We start from the raw sequence: 23450 nt of genomic DNA on the forward strand, positions 1-23450 counted from the left end.
AAAAAAAAAAAAAAAAAAAAAAAAAAAAAAAAAAAAAAAAGTCAGTTAAGCGTCCAACGCTTGATTTTGGCTCAGGTCATCTCTGGCCCTCCCCTTCCCCTTCCCCTTCCCCTTCCCCTTCCCTTTCCCCTCCACTCCCCTCCGCTCCCCTCCCCTTTCTTGTAGGGGGCAGAGGGAGAGAATCTTAAGTAGGCTCCACGCCCAGCACAGAGCCCAGTCTCATGGCCCTGAGATGACCTGAGCCAAAATCAAGCGTTGGACGCTTAACTGACTGAGCCACCCAGGCACCCCTTGGCATTATACTTTAAAAGGGATAAAGAAGAACTGGAACTCACTAAGAGTAGAATGAGCAGAATGGTAGAGACTAAAACCATGTCACGTAAGGAACATTCAAAGGTATCGAACACTCAAAGGCATTGGGGAGACTTAGCTTGCCTCAGAAGGACCCAAGTGCTAGATAGGAAGAATTTGGATATGCAGAAGTCCTTTGGGGTTTTATTCTTGGCCCCCTTCTCTAATTTTATTTTCTGTTTGCTGCGCTTTCACCTTCAAAATCAGTAGGCCTGCCAGTTTGGGGAGCTTGAGGCCAGAAGAGTCATTAGCATATAGCTTTTTATATATTAATCAAGATAGAAGATGGGGGAAAAATGGTACTCAGACCTTCTCCAGGGGCAGAACTACTTCTCAGAATATAAAAGTCAAGATAGCTCTGAAAGCCTAGAATCAAGGGAACATTGGATGGTGGAGAAGAGTCAGATGAACTGGCAGTGAGGACAAAGGAGGCTGTGATGCTCCTCAGTCCCTTGGTAGTGCAAGAAAAGCATATCTCCCTTACTCCACTATCTTTCTATGGCAGAGAGCATCAGAAAACAATGATATCCTCTCTACAGTTTTCCAAGTCTTTTGTAATAGTCCATACCCATTTCTTTTTTCCTCCATGTGAGGGAAAAAAAGCCTGAATTTATAGTTTATAATTTTGGGGTACTTGTATTGGTAGAGTATAAATGTCTTGAAGGCAAAGGTCCTCTTCATCTCTGTAATTCCTACATTACCTGTTAGAGTGCCTTGCTGATACAATATTTTTCTCTATATAAGAACCTGCTGAAGTCTTTCACCTATCTGCTTATTATTGGACTTCATACATACCTCATTTAGAGCACTTATGTTCCATTGTAACTTTTGGTTTGGTACATCTAATAATTTGTAAGCTCCTCTAGGATAGAGTTGTAACTATCTTGTTCATTTTGATTTCCCCAGCACCTACTACAGTATCTGGCACATAGCAGGCATTCAGTAAATTTGGAATAAATAAATTATGTAGAACTATAATTAGATCAAATGTTAAGAATTTGAGGACAGCTCTAAAATAACCCTTATTTTATCAGTGTGCCCTCTTCCTTCTCCTTTGGTCTCCTTGATCTTACTACTTTAGACCCTTTCACTTACCTGCTTTTGCACCTCCAGTGTGACATACTGATTAGCATCCCCAGTATATGATCTTGTCCTCTCCTATGAGAGTAAATCTAAGAACAGATTTGGTAATAACTCCTGTATTTTACCTTAACTTAGGACTGTCCACATCTGTACATTGCTTCTCATGGGCCGCTCAGATATGAATCCTCCAACTGAGAAATCGTAAACTAGAGGAGTTCACTAGTTCCCTGATCTCTTTTCCTCTTAGCAACAGTGATATGGGAAGAGGTTTTATGAAGCTTGGGAATCTACTAAGATATATGAGATCTCTGTCCTATCTAATCCAGCTGGCCAGCCGTGTAGCTGGAGACATTGACCAGATATGTCTTCTAGCTCAATCTGATGACAGTTAAGAACATGGATTTGAGAAGAGAAGAAAGGAATATTCTCCCAGGTTTCTGACTTGGTTGATAAGTCTGTGGCCAAGGACTTCTAAATATAATAGGGAATACGGAGAGGTGCAGACTTTGAAAGGGAAGACTGATGAGTTTAATTATGAATTTACTATTAGGATGTCCTGAAAGATACCCACATGAATGTATCTAGTAAGCAGTTGGATAAAATAATCAGAAAATTAGGGAAAAGGTCAAATAATGTAGTATTAGAAGTCAACTAAAAGCAGAAACCAGAATTTAAATGTAGAAGAAAGGGAAAGCCATGAGAGAAGACATAAGGAATGATCTGAGAGTAAGAAAAACCAAAGAAGTTCCCACCCCAACAACAAAAATACATAAGGAAAAGATTTGAAAAGAAGGAAGAATGTATCAATAGTGTCAGATGTTGCAGGGTGAAATAACTGGGAACTGCCCCTTGGATTTGATAATTAAGGAGTCATAATCTTACTGAGAGAAATTTCATTGGGATGGCAGAAGGAGAAGCCTCATTACAGTATCTTGAGGTCTGATAGCAAGATGAAGAACTTTAAAAAGCATGTATAGGAGATTCTTTTAAGTTTGTAAGAAGAAAGATAAGATGGTAGTTAAATTTTTATAAAGCCTAGGATGCAGACCTTCCTCCTAATCCCTTAATGCCTAACCAATCTCTGAAGAGTGGGACTTCTCAGACAACCAGGACGTTCTTAGAAACCTAGGATGTGGCAGGTTCAGCAGAAACTAGCTTTTCTGCTACTTCACATACGTTGTATAACATTTCCATGCATATTACCCTCCTCTGGAGGGTATTCCAGCTCTAATTCTTTGTTTCTCACTCAAAAACTATTGCCATAAAGTGAGTGTGAATGGTGACATAATTTTAATTTGTCTGTAATCTATTTTTGAAAAAACTTAATCATATACAAATTTGTTATTAATAACAAAGTCCATGCCTCCATGTAATTCGAGGCTCTACCCCAACTGTCTTACTCTACTTCCTAACTTTAGCCAGTACTTGAAAAAACTGCATAGGAGTTTATACAGAATACTGGCTGACCGTTGCATTTTAACCTCTGCACTGTAACTTTTGGCTCCCCTGATTTTTTTTTTTTTTTTTTGAACCCTTCAAGTTCTTCTAAATGCGCAGCTTCTTATCAGGAACCACCTTAGGAATCTCAAGTCTGTTATTCTCTCCATCCTTACTGGGCATCATCTTAATAAGGTTCCTTAGTTTTTCCAGAATGCTAAAAATTGACTGACTTAGATAAAGAAATTACAGGTTGTTGCAAGCGCAAATTTATTCTGATTTCTCTACCTGGGACCCTGAGAACACAGGGTCTCACTAGTCTAGGGAAATAGTGGTGTCCTTCCAAAACTCAGTTTTTGTTACACGGAAAATCCTTTTGTTATAGAATAATCATGATCTACCTCTGTTAATGGCCCCTTTATGCTGCTAAAGTGTCCAGCTTCATCCATTTGTCAGGGTTTTGGATTTTTGCCCTTTTAAACATGTCTTCCACATATATTAAATGCAACATGTCCAAACCTGTTGTAAGCAAGTTGTTCCTAAACTTGCTTCTCTTTTTGGTTAATTATACTACCATGTCTTCAGTTGCCCAAGCCAGAAACCTGAGAGTTATACAAAATCTGTTTACTCTGGCTCTTAAGTGACTGGATTGAAAATCTACTTTCCATCCTAATTGCCACTGCTCTACTCCAAGAAACCTTCATCTTTTACCTGGCTTACTGTGACAACCTCCTAACTGGTCATATTGCCTCCAGTATTACTTGCCTTTTATTCATTCAACCAGAAATATTTTTCAGAAATGCAAATTGATCATTTTATTCCCCTGCTTAAAATTCTTCAGTAGTTTTACCATTGTCCTTAGGTGGAAGTCCAAACTTTTATAATATGTGTCTTATAAGGTCTCTCATCATTTGCCTCCTCTTTGTGCCACTTTTTCACTTCACATTCTCTGCCTCAGCCATACCACTCTTTCAGTTCCTTGTGCTGCCATACTCATCCTCACTTTTGGGTTTCCCTACTTGCAATGCTTTGACTTTGAACCTCTTCTCTGTTTCAACCAGGTAACTCCTATTCATTTGTTCTTTATAATTTAGCTTAACTATTACTTCCTTAGAGAAAATTCCTGGAAATTCCTTAACTAGATAAGTTGTCTTTGTGCTCTTACAGCACCCTTTTGCATACGATAGCAATTCTGATTGCTTGTTCAGTCTTCGTAGACTTTAAGGTCTGTGAGGGAGGTTACTTTGCTATTTTGCCTGCTGTTGTGAGTTATTCAAAGATGGGAATGAACTTTTTGGGGAGCTTATGTTTCCCATCACCAGTAGTGTTCATGTGCAGGTTGAGTGGGTCCAAGTTGGGACTGAAATAGAGAACCATTGTAAAGCATTTAGTCTTTTCCAGTCAGGAGATTTTTTCCGAATTATCAAACATACATACATAGTTGTTTTAAAAGATTGTATGTTAATTAAAAAAATTTCACTGAAATGAAAATACCGAATATTCAATAACTATTGGTATATAGAAAAACCTAAGAAATATTTTACATTTAGAGCACTATGTCTGGAGTTTTTGAAATTGATGTTACATTTTGTATCTCTTATAGGCGAAATGAATCAGAAGTACAAGGAACTAAAAAAACGAGAGGAAAATATGGACAGTAAGTGACCTTACTGATATGAAAACATTCTCAGGTATTTGTTCATGTATACCAAATCAGAGATTTCATTTTGGGAAGATACAGTGGCTAATAATAAATGCAGAAGTGTGGACATTCAAAGTATTTGCCTTGAAGAATTAATATCTAGCATAATTTAGGAATGGGTAGAGAATTTTAAAAAGATTTTGCACGTTTGTGTGTGTATGAGTAGTTTTGTGCTAGGGATAGATTCTAAAGCTAGTACTTACATTTATTGTTTGTATAGAGACCACTTACTGATTGAATGTTGAATGTTCTCTTTTTCCTGCTTCACTGTATTCATCTTTAGTATCTTTTGCCTTTTTTTTTTTTAGCTTTTCATAATACTTCCTCTCATTATTTATCAGCCTTTACCTCAGATCTTGCTACTTGGTTCTGTTACTGACTGTAGCTTTTAGTAGCCTTCTGTTGCAGCTTCTCATTTATTTTTTAAAAATCTTAACTTTGTAAGTAGAGCTTCACTTAAACTTAATTGTGTTGTACATTCATAAATTTAAAAAAATTGATCTTTATTATCTGTTACTGGTTTCCCTTTTTAATAATCATTTTTGCTAGAATGTAAAGTTTTATTGGTCCAATGTTAATTGTTACCTTCATAGAAGCATGCCATAAAGTAGTAATTGCCAACTCTGATTTAACAATATCCCAAGATTTCTTTAAAATCTCAGCAAATACTTGGGGTGCCTGGGAGGCTCATTCGTTAACCGTCTGCCTTCGGCTCAGGTCGTGATCCCGGGGTCCTGATATCGAGCCCCACGTCGGGCTCCCTGCTCAGCGGGAAGCCTGCTTCTCCCTCTGCCTCTGCCCCTGCTTGTGTTCCCTCTCTCGCTGTCTCTCTCCCTCTCTCTGTCAAATAAATAAATAAAATATTAAAAAAAAAAAAACCTCAGCAAGTACCAAAAATTATCTCAAAATTAATTCGTTGTTTCTTGCTAACAGTAAAGTTATTTTAACTGTAAGTTTTTATTTTTGAAAGAGCCATAGAAATACCTTAAGAATATGAAAAAGAGTAAATTACATACTGATTCTGTATTAGACAAGAGAAAGGAAGATTTCTTAGAATATTTATAATGTGAATAAATTATTTACTTAGTTGAGATTAATGCAACATTTTAAAGAAAATACTCATTTTCAGATGAAATAGGTAATTAGCAACTATTTTCCATATTAAAATTAGTGGCTAATTGTAAGTATGAATAATTATAGATATATCAAGGAGACCTGTAAAAACAGATTTTTTTGTTCTCCTTAATATCAGCTGTTACTTCTGAGCCCAAATTTTTAACCTTTAGTTTATTTGTATTAAGATCATAACTATTAAGCTTTAAAAGCTGGAAAGTATGTAGAAATATTCTTATTGAGTAATTTAATTACCCTTGGGTTAATAAAAGATTACATAGTAATAATTGAAAATTTGCTTTGAATTTCTAGAAAGTACTGTTAAGATCTATAGATCAGAACTTATATAGTGTTAACTATATTAACAGTAGCTTCTCATCATATTTTGAATCTGCAGCTTTTATTGAGACTTTTGATGAAACTAAGAATCAGGAACTGGAAAGGAAGGCACAGATAGAAGCCAGCATTGTTGCACTTTTGGAGCACTGTAGTAGAGTGAGTACCATGTACCTGTCTTAGCGTCCTCATTATTTTTACTGTGATTACCTTTCCAAATACAGCTCAAAAAAATGCAGTGGTTCACTATTGCATCTGTTCATTTAATCTGTTTCCTTTAAATTCCCTTGCTTATTGTTTTATTTCTTTAAGCTATTAATTTGTGTATTTCTAGCAAAATTCAGCTATGGATGATAGGGGAAAAGGATGAGATATGTATAATGTCAATTTTTAGCATAGGTAAGGGGCCAATTCAGAGTAATTATTATGATTTTCTTCCATTGTTGACGTATCTGAACTTGGAGAAGTAACGTTTGCACAGAAACTTCAAAATCTAGATGTTCTAATGGAAAATGTTGATACATTTTTACACGGTCATTTGTATTATGAATAGAAGGGATTCTTTTCTTGTAAGAACCTACAAGAGTATAGGTTATCAAGGAATATCTTGATTCATAAAAAAATGTTTGTTGAGCAGCTACTAATGAGTGGTGGAATAGAAGGAAAAATGTGCAGTCTCTTTTAAATATTCTATGTGTCTTAAGACTCCAAGCAGTTCTTAAAATAGTGTATTTGAATTTCTTCTACAGTGAGATAAAATTCAGAATTGTTTCTTTTACATTAGCTTTAATTTAGTCTCCTTATTGCAAAAACCTGACTTTTAATCTCACTATATTTTTCTAAACATACATGATAAATGATGTATTTCAAAAAAGAATACCGATTCAGAACATCTAGTTGTTTAATTAGTTTATCCAAGAGTTTTCTTGGAGAATCAAATCAGTTGAATTTTTTCCATTTTTATTTCTCTACAAATACAGAATATAAATCGTATGAAACAGATCTCTTCTATCACCAATCAAGAGCTGAAGATGATGCAGGATGATCTCAATTTTAAATCTACGGAAATGCAGAAATCACAAAGTACAGCTAGGAATTTGACTTCAGGTGAGAAAACATAGATTTTAATATCCTGTTTTTTTCTGTAACAAATTGAAACTTTAAAAATTTAATGGTATTTTAGTTGATATTTTTGAAAGGCTGAGAATGTAATTTATGATTGCTTATTGCTCTAGTCTTTTATAGCCTCAGAATTTTGTGTGACTTTTCACATCAACTTAATAGTATTTCATTGGGACATTCTGATTCGTTTTTTAACATTTACTGAATGCTTGCTCTATGCTTGTGCTATAACGTAGGTACACAGAGATTAAAAAAAAAAATCCAGTCTCTTTCCTCAAGGAACTTTCAGCCTGGTGGGATAATGACAAAAATCAACTAAAATATAATGAAACAGTACTATGATAGAAGGATAAGGAGTAACAGAATTACATTGGGTTCCTATCCACCCCAGTCTTGGGTAGTTAGGAGAGGAATCCTCGAGGAAGTAATATTTTAATTATAATTAGTTTCAGCCATTATAACCGACATGATACCAGAGCAACACTCTACAGTAGAAATGTAATGCCAGCCACATATATAATTTCCAATTTCCTAGTAGGTAGGTTATAAAAGTAGACAGACAGGTGAATTTTAATAATATACTTTTATTTAATTAGTTTATCCAAAAGATTATTGTTTAAACATGTAATCAGTACAAAAATGATCAGTGAGATTTTGCAGTTACAGTCCATCTCAACTTGAGACTAGACATAGTCAACTGTTCAAAAGCCGAATGTAGCTAATAGCTGTCATTTGGACAGTGCAGATAGAGATTAAAAACAAATACACAAAATAGAGCTTAAAGAGTTTAGGATAGTGTGTCAACTACACTCAAAAAAAAGAGTTTAGGATAAAGTCAAAATTTGTGTAGAATCTTTGGTTCTTGAACTGATGGTTTCTAACTATGGGTGTTTTTTTATGCTGGTGTGTGGTGACTTTGAATTAGCCATGGTTTTTTTTTCCTACCTGGAATTACACTGGCAGTTAGTGAAATTATGAGGAATAAAGAATTAATATTTGCTAACTTAAAAATGTTGAGATTCTTTAATTGGAATAATGGACCCACAATATTTATTTATCTGGAATCCCAAAATCTAAAAAGCTCCTGGCAGCAAAACCTGACCTGACCTGAACTGACATGAGGCTACTTATAGTCTTTAATTATCCTACCTAATGTGACTGTTCATAATTTTTGCTGCAGAAATAGTTATGTACTTGATGACAGGATGCTGCCCTAAGCCCTGCTGTGGGAGTTATATTATAATATATGTGCTATGTTACTTTTCTAAAATCTGAAGAATTCTGCATTCTAAAATGGAGTTACCTGGGAGTTTTATATAAGGATTATAGACCTATAAAAGTATGCTGAATGTTATCAATATACAGTTGAATTTAGGTTGATGATATAGGTGGATAGTAGTTATTTTATACATTAAAGTATATTTTATCTGCCCAGATTTATTTAGAGTTTGTTTGCTGTAGTTTTATTTGTATATCTGAATTATATGCTAAGAAACTAGAGAAGGTATGTTCTGAATTTGATTTATTGGTTTGACTATCAGAATTTTTTTAATTGTAATAAAAAACACATAACATAAAATATATCATCTTAGCCATTAACCATAAGTACAGTGTTGAGCAACAGATGTCTAGAACTTTTTCATCTTGCAAAACTGAAACTTCTACCCATTGAACAACTGTCCATTTCCCTCTCATCCCCGTCCTCTGCTAACCACATTCTACTTTGTTTCTATGAGTTTGACTACTCTGAGTACCTCTTGTAAGTGAAGTCATGCAATATTTGTCTTTTTGTGAATGGATATTTTACTTATCATAATGTCCTCGAGGTTCATCAGTGTTGTAACATGTGACAGGATTTCCTTTTTTTAAAGGCTGAATAATATTCTATAGAATGTATGTATTACACTTTTTATTCATTCATTGATGACATTTAGGTTGTTTTTACCTCTCGGTTATTGTGATTCATGCTGTAATGAACATGGGTGTGCAAATATCTCTTTGAGATCTTTTCAAATATGAGTATTTTTACATCTTTATTTTCTTCTTTCTATAAGCCAAAGAATTTTATCTTTAATTATTCCATCTAGGAACTCTCTGTTTTGTGTTTTAGATGGTAGTTTTAAGGTTTTCATTTATCTAAAGTCAATTTCAATTTAAAGTTTTTGCCTCCTTTAAGCTGTCTTTGTATAATGACTGTTAAGAAACACATTTTTTAAAAAGTAAATATCAATACCAGGAAATGAATTCAATTATAAGGACTTTGATCCTTTCATACTTTTATACTTTGTGTTTACATTTCCTTTTAAAAACTAGTCATTATATTTTCTCCAGTGATGTAGGGTTGAAAAGAATGAGAACTGGCTTTAATTTTATTCGAGTTTATTACTATGATAAGGGTTTTACTGAAAATTTTCTTTATTAAGGTTTGAATTTTCTGGCCCTTACGATTAATTTCATTCACTCAGTTATTTTTAAGTGTTAATTTAAACCAAGCATATAAATTATTTTCCTTCTCTTTCCTTAACACCATCCCCCATCAAAATTTTCTTGTATCTAGAAGTCACCATAAGAAGTCTATACTATTCGGGGCGCCTGGGTGGCTCAGTCGGTTAAGCGTCTGCCTTCTGCTCAGGTTATAACTGCCTTCGGCTCAGGTCATGATCCCAGAGTCCTGGGATCGAGCCCCGCATCCGGCTCCCTGCTCAGCGGGCAGCCTGCTTCTCCCTCTCCCACTCCCACTCCTCTTGCTTGTGTTCCCTCTCTCGCTCTCTCTCTCTCTCTGTCAAATAAATAAATAAAATCTTAAAAAAAAAAAAAGAAAAAGTCTATACTATCCTTGTTCACCTTTCAGAGATAATGAATTTTACATTCCCACTTGTGAATTGCCTCCCTTTGGCTCTTGCATTTATAATTGGAAATTATATAGAACTTATATAGACTTTATATAATTCTATATAATTAAAAACTAAATTCTATATAATTAAAAATTAAATTAAAAATTAAAATCAGGAAAATCAGGGTTGTGTAGGGTTGATTTTCTTCGTGTACTCTGTTTCTTAATGAGCCAATATTATTCCCAAAGGGACAAAATTATTTCTTGGAGGGAGAGTAAAAAAATCTTGAATATAATGGTTTGTGGCCCCCCAAAAGGGTCACTGTACAAGTTTCATGGGAGGGTGGTGATTAGCAAAAAAATAGTCTACAGAAGACTCCTTGGGGGGACAATAATGGGGAAAAAAGAGATTGCAAAACACTGGTGTATTGCATGAGTAAAGAGGCAAGGAATCTGTCAGCAATAGTTTTTATTTATATTTTTGGAAAGGAAACTCCAGGGAATAAACAAATGCACTGATGGCAGAATATTTCAGAAACATTTCCCCATGTCAAAGTGGTTCCTTCTGAGATTTTGCTATGTACACACTGCTTAGTAAACTTTGCAACTTCATAGCATATCAGAAGGAACTAGTCTGCATCCTCTTCCTGTCTCTTCCCTTGGAGAAGTTTTTAGCTTTTCAAGGGGACCTGCTGTTAAAGGAAGATAAACTTTACCCTATACCAACCAACCATTTTCTCCCTTTCTCTAGGAAAAGCAGTTTGTATAGCTCCTAAATGTATGTCCCTAATAGATCTTCAAATTAAACTTCAGTTAGAGTTCAATAACATTTCACTGAACAGTCAAAATATACAAGCTACATACATTTTCTTTTTGGGGCATTGAAACACCATAAGCCTCAGTGACTTTGATTTAGCACTTTGATTTTCATTTTAATTGTTTTCAACCCTAGTTGAGATATGAATCCAACAAAACAAAACACACTCAACAACATTTAAGTCCATATATCCATATGTTTTTTTATAACATATATGTCAGTATGTTTGAATTTTAAGACAAAAGGAAATGCTCAAGTTTAATTATACCAATTTCAATTTGGTTGGGAAAAACTTCCTTTCTTAAATCACTGTCTTTTGAAGCCTTAAAAAAACTATTTGATAGTTTATGCTCTATGATAATTGTTATACATAGAGAGTCATTCAATTTTGAACATGATATTTTTACTGTAGTGTTACCTTCCACCTATATTTTAATCCATAATCTCTCTGGTTTCATAGGTAGAAGAGGAAGGTTTAATAGCAGCTTTGTATTTGATTTTCCCATTAGAGAATCTGTATAGATAATAAAACTCAATTCCAAGTAAATTTTGCTAAATTTTATATGAAGAAACCAACTTAATGCCTTCCCCACATAGAGGGAGACATCATGGTAAGAGGGCAACAAAGTGCCAAAATCCACGCATAAACTCTATTCAGATCCTAATCTGACTAGTGAACTATGTAAGCATTTGGGTAAAATTTAGGGGCCCTAGAAAAAAGCAGCAGTTAGAAGTTGAAAGAACTGAGTACAGAGATTTTACATACTGCCTACTCCAAAGGAGAAAAGTTTAGGGTTTTAGTTCAGCAAAGTTTATTGCTCATTATAAGTCAACACTTTTCAAAGGAGCACAGTATAATCCAGAATCTCTACAACATGTCATTTAAAGTGTCAATTATACTATAAAAATTTATAGGAAAATTGAGTCAAGGGGAAAAACAGTTAATAAACATTAAGCCTAAGATAATCCAGATGTTGAAATTAACAGAAGACTTTAAGCGTTTAGAAACATATTTAAGGATTTAAAGGAAAATAAAATCATAACAGATGAGCAGATGGAGAATCCCACAGAAAAATAAAAATTACAAAAGAGAACCAAGTGAAGAGTCAGTGAACTTGAGGATCAATAAAAATAATATAATCTGGAGAAGAAATAAAAATGAGCAGAACCTAAATGATCTGTGGGACAGTTTCAGGCAGTCTGACATACATATAATTGGAGTCCCAGAAGGAGTGGAGGCACAGAGAATAGGGGAGAAAAGATAGTTGAAGAAACAATAATGGCTGAAAATTTCCCAAATTTGATGAAAAACCAAGTTCTACAGATATAAGAAGCTCACTGAACCCCAAACATGATTGATACTAAAAATCCCTTACCTAAGCCCATCATAGTTAAACTGCAAAAATGCAACATAAAGAAAAAATAATGAAAAATGCCAGAGAAAAATAATACATATGTACAGGGAATAATACATCCCACTATAAGATTAAACTTTGTTATTTTATTATAAAAATCTTTCACCCCTAAATCTCTAAGTAATAAAAGAAAGATGTTCACATTTGGCTTTTAATACTCTGAAATATCACCGTATTTTTATGAGGCTATTCATATCCCTACTTTAAAATAGAGGTAAAGTGAAAGCGAAGTGTTCAAGGATGAAAATGTATCACTACATGCCTCTGTATACAAACAAGTAACTGTTTGGGATATTAGGATTATTGTCATACCTAGCCCTGGGAACATAGGAGAGGGGAAACTAGCTTAGGCAGGTTTGAATTCAGATACCTTCATCTGGATGTGCATGATATATATATGTATTTCAGCTCCATTTTAGTATCCATTTTTTTGTTTGCTCTAATCACATTTTACTTGGATAGCTATAAGAAAAGCAAAACAAAGAATGATGCCTGGGGAAGTCTGAATAGCAAAATTGAGCAAGTGTTATTGTTCCTTTTCTCATAGCTCACTATTCCTCATTGAGGCATCTTTCTGAATCATTACCATTTGCTGTTTTAAAAATGAACCTTTCAGGGTGCCTGGGTGGCTCAGATGGTTGGGCGTCTGCCTTCGGCTCAGGTCATGGTCCCAGGGTCCTGGGATCGAATCCCACATCAGGTTCCCTGCTAGGCGGGGAGCCTGCTTCTCCCTCTGCCTCTGCCTCTCTCTCTCTTTCTCTGACTCTCATGAATAAATAAATAAAACATTAAAAAAAAATGAACCTTTCATAAACATGATAATATCACTCAGCAAAAAAAAGAAAAAAAATAATATCACTCAGCACCAAAGCCTGACTGGCTGTGTGACCTTGGGCAAATGACCTTTCTGGTGGGGCTCCTGGGTGGCTCAGTCAGTTAAGTGTCTGCCTTCAGCTCAGGTTATGATCCCAGGGTCCTGGGATGAACCTCATGTCAGGCTCTCTGCTCAGTGGGGAGCCTGCTTCTCCTTCTCCCTCTGCCTGCCTCTCTCCCTCTCTCTCTGTCAAATAAATAAATAAAATCTTAAAAAAAAAATTACCTTTCTAAATTTCAGTTTCATCATATAACATTTACCTCCTAAGGCTGTTAAGAAAAGTAGAAGAGATAACGTAAAGCCAGGCACATTTCAGGTACTCAGTAATATTGGTTCCCTCCATTACTTTTCTTTCACTTTAAAAAAGAACTTTTTTGGGACACCTGGGTGGCTCCATTGGTTAAGCATCTGCCTTAGGCTTGGGATGTGATCCCAGGTCCTGGGATTGAGCCCTGCGTTGGGCTCTCTGCTCAGCAGGGAGTCTACTTCTCCCTCTCCCTCTGTGCTCTCGTTCTTTGTCTCTCTCTCAAGTAAATAAAAATCTTTTTTAAAAATTTAAAAGTAAATTAAAAAAGTCAGAACCACAATGTTAAGTCTCTGAAATAGAGAAGGTAGATATTGTATAATTCTATCAGAACAGAATATTTTTTAAATATTGTTTTCTTATTGTTATTTGTATTCATTATAGAGGATTTGGGAGATACGGAAAAGGATAAATAAGAAAATATAAAATACAGGGGCGCCTGGGTGGCTCAGTTGGTTAAGCGACTGCCTTCGGCTCAGGTCATGGTCCCAGGGTCCTGGGATCGAGTCCCGCATCGGGCTCCCGGCTCGGCGGGAAGCCTGCTTCTCCCTCCCCACTCTCCTGCTTGTGTTCCTGCTCTCGCTGTCTCTGTCTCTGTCAAATAAATAAATAAAATCTTTAAAAAAAAAAAAAAAGAAAGAAAGAAAATATAAAATACAGTCTCACTATCAAGAGTTTATGATTATTAAATTTTGGTATTTATCTTTACAGTCTTTTTTCTTTTCTTTTTATTAAGCTTTTTATTTTAATTCCAGTATAGTTAACATACAGTGTTATATTAGTTTCAGGTGTGCAATATAGTGATTCAGCAATTCTATTCATTACTCAGTGTTCATCACAGTAAGTAAACTCTTTAATCTCCATCATCTATTTAACCCATCCCCCTACCCACCTCCCCTCTGGTAACCATCAGTTTGTTCTCTATAGTTAAGAGTCTGTTTCTTGGTTTGTCTCTTCTTTTTTCCCCTTTGCTCATTTGTTTCCTTTCTTAAATTTCACATATGAGTGAAATCATACTGTATTTGTCTTTCTCTGACTGATTTCGCTTAGCAGTATGCTCTCTAGCTGCATATGTGTTGTTGCAAATGGCAAGATTTCATTCTTTTTTATAGTTGGAGAGTATTCCATTGTGTGTGTGTGTGTGTGTGTGTGTGTATATATATATATATATATACACACACACACACACACTTCTTCTTTATCCATTCATCTACCTATGGACCCTTGGGCTGATTACATAATTTGGCTATTGTAAATAATGCTGCAGTAAACATAGGGATGCATGTATCTCTTTGAATTAGTGTTTTTATATTTTGGGGGGTGAATACCCAGTAGTGTGATTACTGGATTATAGGGTAGTTCTATTTTCAACTTTTTGAGGATGCTTCATGCTGTTTTCTACAGTGGCTGCACCAGTTTGCATTCCCACCCATAGTGCACAAGGATGCCTTTTTCTCTACATCCTCACCAACACTTGTTTCTTATGTTTTTTTATTTTAGCCATCCTAACAGGTGTGAGTAGTAGTAGTTGTAGTTTTTGCATTTCTCTGATGATGAGTGATGTTGAGTATCTTTTCATGTGTCTGTTGACCACCTGTATGTCTTCTTTGGAGAAATGTCTGTTCATGTCTTCTGCCCATTTTTAATTGGATTATTTGAGGGTTTTTGGTGTTGAGTTGTATCAGTTCTTTATTTATTTTGGATACTAACCCTTTAGCAGATATGTCATTTGCCAATATATTCTCCAGTCTTTTTTTTTATATTTCATCTTGGAAAAAAAAGAAAAAGCCTCTTCCAGGTATTCTCTGCCCAGCTATCATCCCTCCCTCCCTTTCAGAGGTTTCACATCCAAATTTTTAAAAAGCCTTCCTCTCCCTCTTGGTCCCATTTTCTTTTCTATGAAATCTTTTCTCAGGAAATACATCAAGGTTTTCCTGGACAGTAAGTCTAACTTATATTTTGCAGTCTTTTTGTTTGTTTGTTTTAAATCTCTAAGTAGTATTCTGCATTACAAACCACTCTTTTATTCTTGAAATGTCTTTTCACTATCGTTTCTGATTTTTCTTTTATTTCTTTGGTCATTTCTTATTCTCCTTTATGGGATCCTTCATGTAAGTTTATTCTTTAAAAATTTGTTATTCTTACAGGTTCTGTCATGAATCCTTTTCTCTTGATGATTTCACCCATTCCCATAGCTTCAGGTGCTGTCTCTATGTTGATGATTTCAAAATCTCTGTCTTCAAATTTCTCTCAGGGCTTCAGACCCATATATCTATATATGGGCATGTGGGCATGTTTACTATTTGGGTGTTTCTGAGGTAACTCAAACAGCATACCCTGAGTTGGCATGAACCCTTCATCTCATTCCCTCCTACAAACAAAAGTTGATACCTCCCTCTGCCTTTCCTACTATATACTCCTTTACTCAAGTTGGAAATGGGACTCTCCATTGACTCCTCTTGCTCAACCACTGTATCCAGTCAATTTCTCTAATATCTCTTGAGTCCCTCTACATCTCTCCTTCGTTTTTTCCTCATTTATTTCCATGTGAGATAGCTTTAGATTTCATATATATAGTTGTCTTCCATTGGAATATAGGTTCTATAAGGATAGGGATTCTCATATGCTTTGTTCATTGCTGTATCCCCTATGCCTAGAAGTTTGCCTGGCACACAGAAAGCACTTAATATTGCTTAGTGAAAAAAAAAAATTCCCTACACTAGTCTAAGATTTCTTATGTAGATCACTGAATCAACATTTAACTGGTCTTTGTACCAATTAATGCGTTTCCAATTAATTGCCCACATTGAAACCAGAGTGAACTTTCTAAAATTTAATTATGCCACATTCCGATTTAAAATCCATCGATTACTTTTCATAGCCCTTAGGATAAAGTTCCAACTCCCTCTATTTTCATTTAAAAAGCCCTTCATGAACTGAAATTCTTCCCACTTTGAACTTTGGGTTCTAGTCATACTGAACTTCTGTTATTTGTGCATATGTACCATGCTTTCTTACCTCTAGACTTTGCACATGTTGATTGTGTTCTCTGGGACACATTTACTTTCTCCTTGGTTTGGTTGATTCCTAATCCTTAAGGCCTTACTCAGTTAAAAGGCATGTCTTTAGAGAACACTCTTGATCAGTACCTGTATTACTATTTTCATAGTAGTAAAGACTGTTACCTGTATTACTATTTTCATAGTAGTTATCCATTTATTATAAATGTATATTTAATTTACTGGTTCTACTTCTAGAATATAGCTCCTTGAGCAAAAACAATGTTTCTGTTGATTTCCATTGTATTCTTAGCACCTAACACATAGTAGATGCTTCATACTTTAAAAACAAAGTATGAGACACACACACTCCCTCCTTCACGTACACATCTATACTGTCAGTCCTCATTATTCATGGATTCTGTATTTGTGAATTTGCCTACTCACCATAATTAATTTGTAGCTCCGAAATCAGTACTTTAGCACTTTCACAGTCATTTGTGGACATGTGCAGAGTCAAAAATGTGAATTGCCTGACATGCATTCCCAGAAGAGGTCAAATAAAGCAACACTGTCTTCTTGTTTTAGTCCTCACACTATTAGCAAGTATCCTTTATGTGACATATTTAGTGCCATTTTTCCCCATATTTTTGTACTTTTTGCTTGTGATTTTGCTATATAAAATGGCTCCCAAGCATGCTGCTGAAGTGTTGGCTTGTGTTCCTAAGCCCAAGAAGGCTGCATTGTGCCTTACAGATTAGCTTCATTATGTTAGATTAGCTTCATTCAGGCATAAGGTTGACCTTGAGTTCAGTGTTAATGAATGAAAAATATATATTAAATAAGGTGTGTTTAAACAGAAACACACATAAAACAAGGTTATGTGTTAGTTGGTTGATGAAAATACTATGACCAGAGGCTCTCAGGAACCTAACCCTATATCCCCTCTAGGAGCAATAGTTCAGTATTTGTTAACTCAATATTTACAGTGACTTTATAGAATAAAACTACCGTAAGTAATGAGAATTGACTGTAGTTGTAAAATTTTGTTCAAATGTGTATATACATATATATATAAGTATATATATATATAAAACATTTCATAATTTGCTTTCATGCCCCTATTAAAAATAATGGGCCTTTATCTCATAATATATGTTATTAAGTAAGGAAAAAAACACCTTTGTGCATTCTTAAATGTTTGTATGAGCATGGAGATAACTATGGTTGATATACATCAGGTTATGTTGGTTACCTGGAGGATGAATATTTTTTTTTCTTAATTTACCTTTGTATTGTCTCACTGGTTGCACAACGTGAAACATGTTTCTTTTGCAGATATTCTTGTAAAACATGATTTTTAATGGTTGCATTGCATTTCTCTTTGTGAAAGGAATAAAGTTTTGACTAATTATGGTCTTGAATTTTCTTGTGTTTCAGATAGTCAACGTCTACAGTTGGATCTACAGAAAATGGAACTTCTGGAAAGTAAGATGACTGAGGAACAACATTCTCTGAAAAGCAAAATTAAGCAAATGACAGCTGACCTAGAGACATATAATGATTTGCCGGCTTTAAAATCATCAGGTGAAGAAAAGAAAAAGGTAAATGGTAACAGTCTTACAGAATTATTCAAATTGTTTTTTCTTGATCAAATTTAATATATATGTAGTTCATAGAATTTATTATTTGCAGTTGATTGTTTGATATATAAGCTAAGATGTTTATGTATACAGGAGGAATTTAGAGAGATGTAAGTTTTAAACAAAAGGCAAAGCAAGAAAAAGCAAGAGCATTTCAACAAATATGAACTTTGTTAAATGCCGGTTTGATTATGAAATTTCCCTCCTTAAGATTTACTCATCAGTGGTTTTTCATTGCTATTTACATTAATTTAAAGTAAATTTGGTTGGATAGGAACACATATATAGCAGCCTTAGTAGAGTTATTAATACAGTTAATACTAATTTAGCTTATTATATCTCAAAAGATATTTTTACAAACAGGTTTTAGAGTAATTATAATCTTGGTAGAATTTTACCAGAATATCATTGAAATTATTTAAGTTAAAAATGATTTATATTGGCTTACTAGATATTTGCTAAAGTCTGTTATTTATTTCTATTTGGATCTATCTAGAAGTTACATCAGGAGAGAACAGTATTAACAACCCGCAGAAATGCCTTTAAGAAAATAACAGAGAAGCTAAACGTAGAATTTGAGACACTAAAAACACAATTGCAAGAAAATGAGACACATTCTCAGGTAAAAGGAAAAAAAAGACTCTGAAATTTATTTCTGTTTTTAAACTATCTGTCCCGTGTTTTTAATCTATATTTTCACCCTGAAACAATTTTTTTTAACTTGCTGTGTTTATCCTTCCAGACTTTGTGCTTTGAAGATAGCCAGACTGTACAATCTCCACTCAGAATGAATTTACTTTTGCTCTCCTTCTATATAAGCCTATATTGAAGGACTACTCTGTGATAGGCCCTGTTCTGGGCACAGCCTATCGGCTGATAATAGCTTTTAAAAATTTCAAAATTAAAACTTTTTTTTTTTTTTTAAGATTTATTTGACAGAGACAACCGCGAGAGAAGGAACACAAGCAGGGGGAGTGGGAGAGGGAGAAGCAGGCTTCCCACTGAGCAGGGAGCCCGATGTGGGGCTCGATCCCAGGACCCTGGGATCATGACCTGAGCTGAAGGCAGACCCATAACGACTGAGCCACCCAGGCGCCCCAAAATTAAAACATTTTTAATGGAGAAACTTTGCTAACTCACAAAAACCACAAATAGAGAAAATAAACCTTAATGACTAATATCACAGAAGAATTAATTCTTGTCATTTTTGTGTGGGTCCTTCTAGTCTATATGTATATATGTACACACATTTTTTATATATATGTATACATTTATTTCTATATATTTATAGAAATGGTATCATATTGTACATATTTGGAAACTTGTTTTTCATTATTAACTATACCTAATAAGTAGTTTGCCTTGTCATAGCTTTTAAAAATATGATTTTTTTTTTTAAGATTTTATTTATTTATTTGACAGAGAGAGACACAGTGAGAGAGGGAACAAAAGCAGGAGGAGTGGGAGAGGGAGAAGCAGGCTTCCCGCAGAGCAGGGAGCCCAATGCGGGGCTCGATCCCAGGATCCTGGGATCATGACCTGAGCCGAAGGCAGCCGCTTAACCAACTGAGTCACCCAGGCGCCCCCTGTCCTTGAACTTCTTGATGTACATTTCTGATTATTTACACAGGATTCACAGACAAACCCCCCTTTCACATCATTTATCCTACTGATAGAATTACCTGAACAATGTCGGAGGTCTTAGAGATTGAGTGTCCTTTCTGAGAAGGTAGAGATGATATCTGTTTCATTCACTTTCTCCCCACACTGTGCCCGTGGTTGGCACATAATAGGTGTTCAGTAAGTATTTGCTGGAGGATTAAATGAAGCATGTGTAGCATGTACAAAATCAGCAGATAAAGATTGATCATCTCATCTAATTAGTATATATTAGCAATTTGCAACTATGACTTATTAATGCTAAATGCGTTCTTCCTTTTCTTTAAATGGTAACACGATCATGATAGACAATCATTGTTAACATTTTGGTATAATATCCTTGTAAACTTTTTTCCTTTGCAGTTATACATCCATATTGATTATATTATTTTTACAAAAAATGAAATTCTATGCATATAGTCTTTAAACATTCATTTTCTCACAAATATTTTCAAGCTCCTTTTTTGATATTTTTATGAGTATTTCATTGTATGGATTTACCATTTTAAAAACAAAGACATACCTTATATTCATCTTGAAAGGGGTGATGTCTCATCAGAGTTTGCCACAACTACTAAAAGCTTAGAAGTCACTATTTTACATATTCAGATTTATTAGTTATTCTGTCTCTACTTCATAATAAACAGGTCTAGATATAGATTTGTAAGTGGCAAAATTATCCTAGGCTGTTTAGATTGGGGATGGATACTGGAGAAGAAATCTAAGAAGTTTATGAGGCCATTGTCTTAAATGATTCTTAGGAAAAAATACTGATACTGCTTATGGAATATCAGCTCTCCTTTTTCACTGAATAGATTAAGGAGGAAAACACTTGACAAACACAATTTCTTAGAGCCAGTCAATGGCTACTTGTTTATTCCCACATCAAGTGCTAATCATATACTTAACCCCTTATACTGATAACAAGAATTCATAACAACTCACAATTTACCATCCTTCTCTATATTATTTGTTGCTTTTTGGAAATCCCCATTGATCAAATAAAATCTGGTCTCCTTTTGCAACTATTTTCTCGAAAACCACTTTTTGACATAGATAAATTTCATAACAGACTTTTTGATGAATGGCTATTATTTATTTGATATCATTTAAATATCTTTATATTGGAACAAACTATAAAACTCCTAGAAGAAAACATTAGGGATAAAGCTCCTTGACATTAGTCTTGGCAACGGTTTTTTGGTTATGACATCAAAAGCACAAACAACAAAGGCAAAAATAAATAAGTATGCCCACATCAAACTAGAGGGCTTCTGCACAGCAAAAGAAACAATCAACAAAATGAAAACAACCTATGGAATGGGAGAAAATATTTTCAAATCATAATATCTGATAAGGGGTTAATATCCAAAATATATAAAGAATATATACAATAGACTGTTTAAGGAAGTTGTAGGGAAAAAACAGATTCATGCCTCAAGATATTCTCAGAGGTTTAAAGGCAAGTCACTAATACAGATGTATAATATATGAGGAAGTTGACCATCTGACAGAGTGTTGCTTTTATAGCATTATTCATTTAGCACTTAAGAGGTCTGCATTCTAAGAAGGCCACCTCTTTGTATGAAACAAAGGGGAAAAGTTTGGTACTTGACTTTTGCAAAAGGTTATTAGAGATTTATTGCCAAAAAGTGCTGACTGCTTCCTTAAGTCCATCTTAACTTTGAGTTCCTATCTGGGGAGCCAGATCTGATTTAATAGTGTTAACTCACAGTACATACAGTTTACATAATTAATTAGTTACGATTTATCCTAATACCTAGATTTATCTCTTTAGAGGAAACAGTGGGATGGATACTACATTAACACTGAACATATACCCTGAAAATAATTTTAACATGAGAGTAGAAATATTAATGCTGCTTTAGTTATCAGATTCTTAAAAATGATCATTACCTCCTAGAAATGTCTACACAGAATGTTATTGTAATGTTTCATTTCTCAGACAGTCCTTTGCCTAGGAAAAATACTATGTGCATCTTAAAAAAGAAAGACTATAACCCAGAGTTAAAAGGTTAATTAAATCAGAAAAACAATTTAATTCTATAACAGTAAAATTGTCTTCTGAGGAAGCAACCATCAATATAATATCCACATTAGCTTCCTGTTGATGCAGAAATTATTGTAACAGTGCCAGCTTTTTACCAGCCCTCTTATAATCTTCACACTGCAGCTCTGCTCTTATCACAGCTTGTGGAATTAGACAGGAAATTTAGCCCTGGAAATAAGGAAGTTACTCCTATATAGTTGAACCTTTGACAGTGTTAGAATATATATCACATTTGTAGCATTAGACTTCCAGATTTCAAGGAGAGATTCCCATCATGTCCCATTCTTTTCTTTCAAGTTCTTTTTGGAAAGGGAAAAGTCATAAATTGTCTTTCAGTTGGCATGTTCATTGGCATAATAAATATTGTAAATATTTTCCAATTAAACATATAGAGTAAAGGCTATTGTCAAATTCAACATTGTATTTATTAATATATTTACTGTTGTTTAATCCTTTCTAATTTTCCTTTTTGTCTGCCATGGCTTTATCTCACCAAAATGCAAGGAGTTGATAAGATTTAAAATTGAGTTGTTTTTTTTTTCTTATCCTCTTAAAAGCGTGTATAATTATTTTGAATATGGGTACTGTTTAACATTTTTATTTTGTGTTTTTTAGCTTACAAATTTGGAGAGGAAGTGGCAACACCATGAGCAAAATAATTTTGTGATGAAAGAATGTATCCTTTTAAAAAAGGCAAATGAACTTGACAGTGATTTTTTTTTTTTTTTAAGATTTTATTTATTTATTTGACAGAGACATAGCGAGAGAGGGAACACAAGCAGGGGGAAGGGGAGAGGGAGAAGCAGGCTTCCCGCGGAGCAGGGAGCCCGATGTGGGGCTCGATCCCAGGACCCTGGGATCACGACCTGAGCCGAAGGCAGACGCTTAACGACTGAGCCACCCAGGCGCCCCGATTTTTTTTTTTTTTTTTTTTTAAGATTTATTCACTTATTTGAGGCGGGGAGTGGGGAGGTAGAGGGAGAGAGAGAATCTCAAGCTGACTCCCCGCTGAGCGAGGAGCCTGATGCAGGGCTCGATCTCACAACCCTGAGATCATAACCTGAGCCCAAACCAAGAGTCAGATGCTCAACTGACTGAGCCACCCAGGCACCCCAGAGAGATTTTTTTTTCTAAGAATTTCTTTAAAGAAATGAAATGAAATGAAATTTAACACAAACTTATCAAATACCTAATATGTACAAAACACCAAGCTAAACTATGTGGGGAATAAATGAGTAAGACTCAGTTTCCAGTCTACAATAATTAGGGTATGTGTGTGTATACCAAAGTAACAATAGAAAGCAGACTGTACAAAGTCATAGTGTGGCATAGTGATTTAAGTGCACAGAATTTTCAGTGTTGACTTTACTACTTGTAGGTTAGGGACTTCGGGCAATTTATTTAATTTGTTTAAACCCCAATTTTGTCATCTTAAATATAGTTAATATTTCCTTCTCATAGAGCTATTAAAAGAATTATATAAAACCATGCATATATGTATATTCATAATTGCTGTTGCTTATAATGCTGTACCTTGGATATCTGGGCAGCAGAGGGACGTAAGCCCAGTAGTATCCTGAGAAATTTGACTTTCAAGCTCATCTGTGTTTCAGCCAATTCAACTTCAATTTCTACCGCGGTGGGACTTCAATCCCATCTTCTTGCTAATCTTTTTGTGTGATTTATATAGG

At 34.8% G+C, this 23450-nt stretch overlaps 1 protein-coding gene across 1 annotated transcript in view; it reads left to right on the forward strand.

Moving 5' to 3' along the window:
• IFT74 (intraflagellar transport 74) overlaps window positions 1-23450 on the forward strand; it is an 87874-nt gene that overhangs the window by 63261 nt on the left and 1163 nt on the right. The window contains exons 14-19 of the mRNA XM_021681032.2: window positions 4475-4528; window positions 6084-6181; window positions 7003-7129; window positions 17827-17990; window positions 18526-18651; window positions 22375-22435. Coding sequence (XP_021536707.1) covers window positions 4475-4528; window positions 6084-6181; window positions 7003-7129; window positions 17827-17990; window positions 18526-18651; window positions 22375-22435 — 630 coding nt within the window. The remainder of the gene's footprint in view (window positions 1-4474; window positions 4529-6083; window positions 6182-7002; window positions 7130-17826; window positions 17991-18525; window positions 18652-22374; window positions 22436-23450) is intronic.

The sequence above is a fragment of the Neomonachus schauinslandi genome, chromosome 13 (assembly GCF_002201575.2).
Source record: "Neomonachus schauinslandi chromosome 13, ASM220157v2, whole genome shotgun sequence".
Taxonomy (NCBI): Eukaryota; Metazoa; Chordata; class Mammalia; order Carnivora; family Phocidae; genus Neomonachus; species Neomonachus schauinslandi.